Source organism: Chelmon rostratus, chromosome 2 (genome assembly GCF_017976325.1).
Source record: "Chelmon rostratus isolate fCheRos1 chromosome 2, fCheRos1.pri, whole genome shotgun sequence".
NCBI classification, from domain to species: domain Eukaryota; kingdom Metazoa; phylum Chordata; class Actinopteri; order Chaetodontiformes; family Chaetodontidae; genus Chelmon; species Chelmon rostratus.
The window spans coordinates 431,501-437,500 of NC_055659.1; the positions used below are offsets into that span (position 1 = coordinate 431,501).

The following is a 6,000-nucleotide window of genomic DNA, read 5'->3' on the forward strand; positions in this document are numbered from 1 at the left end:
ACAAGTCCAGCTTAGACTCTTTGTTTTTCTGCACATTAGACTGGAGGTCGGAGTGGGGGGGGGGGTGTTGGCACATCAGGTTCAGAGTTGTAGGTGTGACTTCTTTCCTTGAGCCGAGTTACCACAATGGTTCTTTTAGAGCAGCTATGTTTGAGCCTCACAAATTGACCAGCTTGCATGTTATTCTTTAGATGTTCGGGATGATTGCTGCTTTTTGTTAGATAGAAGTGTGAATGCCTGCAGTTTTATCTTTGTGTATGGTGGATTTTGTCAGTGCTGTGCTCACAGGTACATTTCAGGACACTTGAGCTGTAAAGAGAAAAAACAGGATGTCATCAGCATACTGTTCGATTTATCCTTGAGTGATGTGGGTTGTTGTCGGGGTCGTGTATAATAATATAGGGTTGCATTAGGAGGACATTGTGTTGTTTCTCTGATGGATGGTGAAATAGCAGAATTCAAAGCGTCTTCATGGGGAATGCAATCATATAATCAGGGGTTCACATTACCTTTTTAGTCAGGTACTCAGGTGAGTCCCAGGAGATGGTGGTTGGTGCTCAGCCCATATAACATGGTCTAATAAACACAGTCTTCCTCTGTGTCTCCCTCACTGTCCTCCTCTTCAGCTCCCTGCCTGGTAGATGATGAAGATGCTCTTCTCAGTCTCAGATCAGCTGTCTCCATCCACAGGTCAGCAGCTGGCTGTGGGACACATGTCTCTGTGGTCGCGTCTTTGACAGGTGAATGTGGATCAGGGCTGAGAGACGAGTCTGTGACAGACCAGATCTGGACTCTCACATGCTGCTCTGCTCAAAGGCAGCGGCAGAGACAGGAACAATCTGGACTCCTCTCTGTCCTGTTTGGACGAGTCGTCCTCAGAGGACGCTGCCGATTGTCTTCCTGCTGCTTTACGAGCATCGTCCTCTCTGGGTCTCAGCCTCTGTCAGGTTGAAGGTGTTCTTTGTGAAGTCCTGGATCAGCAGCAGACTGCAGCTCTGCTCTGGACTCCCCCCTGGCAGTTTGTTCAGGGCAGCAGGATCCTGAGCAGAGACGACGGAGGACGAGTGTGTTCGGCCTCATGAGCTGAAAATCATCACAGCTGCTTGTTCTCCATTCAACAAGTGGACGACTGGACTTTTAGCTTGACTGCTTGTTTGTTAGCATTAGCTTGTGCTACATTGGTGATTGATTGATTGAAGGTCTCTCAGCCTGTATGAAATACACCATTTCTTTGTGCTCGTCGTTAGCTTCAAGCTACGACACCTCACAGAGCCACTTTTCAAAGAAAAAGTTTTTCTTCTTCTTGGGTTCAGGTTGATGTTTCTTTGTCGGTGGTGGAACATCACAGGAGCTGCTTGATGTCTGTTGTTTCTCTCACAGTCGTTTAATTCAACCTGTCAGATGTGTTGACAGAAATGTGTGAAGATGAGAAATGTGCACTGATGACCAATGGCAGCGTCTTCTTCCTCTTCTTCTTCTTCTTCTTCTTCTTCTTCTTTTTCTTCCGCTTCTTCTTCTTCTTCCGCTTCTTCTTCTACTTCTTCTGAGTTTTATGACACTTTGCATTCATAACTGTTTCATTACTGCCATCTGCTGGATTCTAACAGCTTTGCACTGCAGATGATTTACAGTTTCCATCCAAAGGGATCCTAGTATTATAAATATCCAGTTTATTGTTGAGGTGGACACCGCTGTAGTCTGTGGTGCTTTACTGCGGAAGTCTATCAACATCTCCGTAGTCTTACTGGTGTTTATTCATTATAATAATAATAGTAATGGTGTGTGTGTGTGTGTGTGTGTCTGTCTGTGTGTCTGTCTGTCTGTCTGTCTGTCTGTCTCACAGTGTGTCCTCAGGGAGGGTCTGGAGGAGATGAAGCAGTTCTTCTCAGTTAACAGCAGCTGTAGACTTCCTCTAAACCCGGCGCTGCTGGTCACAGGAATTAACATCAAGGTAACACACACACACACACACACGCACACACGACTGTTCACCTGTACATTCACTCATTCATTCAGTGGTCACAGATGGTTTAATGTGTAATGTGTTTATGATCAATTACCTGCAGCACCGATGATGTTCCCATCAGCCTCAGCTGGACTTTGTCTTTACTGCTAATTAGCTAATGTTAGCATGCTAACGTGCTGAACTAAGGTAGTGAACATGGTAAACACTGTACCTGCTAAACATCAGCATGTTGGCGTTCATTGTGAGCATAACTCTGAGCCTGGTTGAGCCTGGTTAAGCCTGGTTGAGAACGTGTTAACATTAAGTTTGGTGTTCAGACCTTTCACTATAAAAGCTTAATTATTAAATATTAAAGTGGTTAAAGTTGAAGGTTTGCTTTCATCATGTCAGTCCTTCAGTTTTGTAAATGAATGAAGTGGTGAGTCAGAGTCAGGAGTCAGATTCTTGACATAAATGACTCAGTTGACCTCGTTTCATCCTCTGGAGATCACGAGTGAGATCAGGACTCTTCTGATCTGACAGAAGTCTGATCTGTCTGACATCTGACGCAGTGAAATCTCTCCTCTGTCTTTTATAGTCGTGTTCCTTCTTCAACTCCAACGCTGTCCCTCTCAAACTGTCCTTCCAAAACCTGGACCCTCTGGGAGACAGCGTCAACGTCATCTTTAAGGTAAAACGCTTCACCTGTTCTCACCTGTTGTTTTCATCTCTGACTTCAGTCTGGTTTCAACAGGGTCGCTTCATACTGCAGAGATACAAACAGATTGATTAGCACCTATTGACCCAGGTTACCTGACCTTTGACCCCGGCTGATGTCTCTGTCCAGTCAGGAGACGACCTGCGGCAGGATATGCTGACTCTGCAGATGATCCGGATCATGAACAAGATCTGGATCCAGGAGGGTCTGGACATGAGAATGGTCATCTTCAAATGTTTCTCCACTGGCAGAGGACGAGGTGAGGACCCACCAGGTGTATACCACAGGACAGGTGTATACCACAAAAGGACAGGTGTCTCACTCGGTCATGTCCTAGTCTTTTTCACAAAGCTGGCAAATAGAATTAAATTAAATTAAAGAAATAACTAAAGAAATAAAGCATATTGTGGTTGACAGGTGTGTTGTTACCTGGGTATGATTGACAGGTGCGTTGTTAGCTGTACTCAGGTACGATTGACAGGTGTGTTGTTACCTGGGTATGATTGACAGGTGTGTTGTTGCCTGTTCTCAGGTATGACGAACAGGTGTGTTGTTACCTGGGTATGATTGACAGGTGCGTTGTTACCTGTTCTCACGTATGATTGACAGGTGTGTTGTTACCTCTTCTCAGGTATGACTGACAGGTGTGTTGTTACCTGGGTATGATTGACAGGTGCGTTGTTAGCTGTACTCAGGTACGATTGACAGGTGTGTTGTTACCTGTTCTCAGGTATGACTGACATGTGTGTTGTTACCTGGGTATGATTGGCAGGTGCGTTGTTAGCTGTTCTCAGGTACGATTGACAGGTGTGTTGTTACCTGGGTATGATTGGCAGGTGCGTTGTTAGCTGTTCTCAGGTACGATTGACAGGTGTGTTGTTACCTGGGTATGATTGACAGGTGCGTTGTTAGCTGTTCTCAGGTACGATTGACAGGTGCGTTGTTACCTGTTCTCAGGTATGATTGACAGGTGTGTTGTTACCTGTTCTCAGGTATGATTGACAGGTGTGTTGTTACCTGTTCTCAGGTACGATTGACAGGTGTGTTGTTACCTGGGTATGATTGACAGGTGTGTTATCTGTTCTCAGGTATGGTGGAGATGATTCCTCATGCTGACACTCTGAGGAAGATCCAGGTGGAACATGGAGTCACTGGGTCCTTCAAAGACCGGCCACTGGCCGACTGGCTGCAGAAACACAACCCTACTGATGAGCAGTACGACAAGGTACACACACCTGTACACGCACTCACATGTGCTACACATGTGACGGGTCTTAAGCCCTGAGGATCGAGCTTCAGGGTCACGCTGTCCCGTTAATAACACTGGGTGCCTCTCACATGTAGATTATTGATCCTGGTTCTGATTCTGTACCTGACCAGCCAGGGATCCAGTAGGAGACTCTTTCATGAAGGACGTGTAAAGTTAGAATAATGATGCTCACTGTGCTCAGGCAGTGGAGAACTTCATCTACTCGTGTGCCGGCTGCTGCGTGGCGACCTACATCCTGGGAATCTGTGACCGCCACAACGACAACATCATGCTGAAGACCAGCGGTCACATGTTCCACATCGACTTCGGGAAGTTCCTGGGACACGCGCAGATGTTTGGAAACATCAAACGGTGGGGGTCATGATGTGGTGTTCCTGTTTACTCACCATCATGTGATGAAGACAGCACCTGTTCACACATTCAGCAGTCACAGCTACACAACTCTGGATTAGTTCAGCCATGTTCAGCCAGAGAACTGAATCCTGATCATCCTGGACTCATGTCCACACTCAAGTCCTCCATTTGCACCTCTTGGATTTATAGATTTGATTCTCATGATAACGACCAGCTCAGGCGGCTCTGACTGACAGTCTGCTATTTTTCAATTTGTCAATATGAAAGTACATGAAAGTACATGAAATATAGTAGTAATACAGTTTTAATACACAGTGATAGAAGTAATAGAGTACTGTCAAATCGATATTTTAACCTGTAACCTGTATGTTCTGTGCTTTGATTGGTGCGTGCTGTGGGTCATCTGGTCATCTGACGCGTGCAGGGACCGCGCCCCCTTCGTCTTCACCTCCGACATGGCGTACGTCATCAACGGAGGAGACAAACCGTCCAGTCGCTTCCACGACTTTGTGGATCTGTGCTGCGAGGCGTACAACCTGATCCGGAAACACACACACCTGTTCCTCAACCTGCTGGGCCTGGTGGGTCCAACACACACACACACACACACACACACACACACACACACACACATATATATTCTGCCCTGCATCCCCCCTGAACAGTCCCACAATGCACTGCTCTGCTTTCTACAGATGTGTAAATGACAGCTGTGTGAGTGTTCACTGCAGGGGAAACGACAGAAACTAAATTTGTGTGTGTGTGTGTGTGTGTGTGTGTGTGTGCGTGTGTGTGTGCGTGTGTGTGCGTGTGTGTGTGTGTGTGTGTGTGTGTGTGTGTGTGTGTGTGCAGATGTTGTCCTGTGGGATCCCTGAACTTTCTGATCTGGAGGATCTAAAGTACGTCTACGACGCGCTGAGACCTCATGAGTCTGAGGCTGACGCCACCATGTACTTCACCAGGTACACACACACACACACACACACACACACTCACACACTTCAGCAGGTACAGGTGTGATGGTTTATTACCTGTGTAAGGATGCAGGTGACACAGTGCGTGGTTACAGGTTGAAGCTAGCTGAGCGGTAGCTGCTGCGAACATCCTGTGGTCTGTGGCTGAGCAGCCAGCTGTGCAGTGACTCACAGCTGCCTCAGGCTCCTTTTCTACGACTTTACTGACAAACATCTCAACAAATAAAGTCAAATTTATATTTGAATTGATAAAAAAAATCCACACGTTTGATAATTGTGTGAAAATTGTGTTGAAATCTAATATTTGAATGTGGGGAAAAGCCCAGCACTGACAGCACTGCATGAAGGACACGAGTCCAAAACCAGTTTCTGTTGTCCAGTCATTACTGGTTTTTGTTGTTTTTTATACAGGGACAGTCTGACATATGTAGACAGTGTTTCCCCGCCGCGTCCCGAATGTCCGCCCTCTCGATTCAGTGAATTAAGTTAATTTTAACAGAGTTTGTGATGATTGTTGGGGCAGTGAATGAAGTGTGTTTTATGATGATAAAATAACAGTTTTTGTGAATGGAGTCTGGTGGATTTGTTGAGCGTGAAAGAACGTCTGTTTCTCGTTAAATAAACCAGATCTCGCTCTTAAACAACAAGGTGTCTGCAGGGATCCTTTACATAATGTCATCAGACTCTATTATAAGAATCTGAGCTGCCAGTGGCATGGACAGAAATCACAGTAATAATC

The 6,000-nt window shown here is 45.9% G+C and overlaps 1 protein-coding gene across 2 annotated transcripts in view; it reads left to right on the top strand.

The window, feature by feature from the left end:
• The window catches only part of pik3c2b (phosphatidylinositol-4-phosphate 3-kinase, catalytic subunit type 2 beta), a 35,865-nt gene that overhangs the window by 22,796 nt on the left and 7,069 nt on the right, over nucleotides 1-6,000 (top strand). For both annotated transcript variants that reach the window (XM_041948748.1, XM_041948756.1), the window contains exons 20-26: nucleotides 1,844-1,951; nucleotides 2,544-2,636; nucleotides 2,793-2,922; nucleotides 3,752-3,888; nucleotides 4,115-4,284; nucleotides 4,712-4,868; nucleotides 5,140-5,249. In XM_041948748.1, the coding sequence (XP_041804682.1) occupies nucleotides 1,844-1,951; nucleotides 2,544-2,636; nucleotides 2,793-2,922; nucleotides 3,752-3,888; nucleotides 4,115-4,284; nucleotides 4,712-4,868; nucleotides 5,140-5,249 (905 nt within the window). The remainder of the gene's footprint in view (nucleotides 1-1,843; nucleotides 1,952-2,543; nucleotides 2,637-2,792; nucleotides 2,923-3,751; nucleotides 3,889-4,114; nucleotides 4,285-4,711; nucleotides 4,869-5,139; nucleotides 5,250-6,000) is intronic.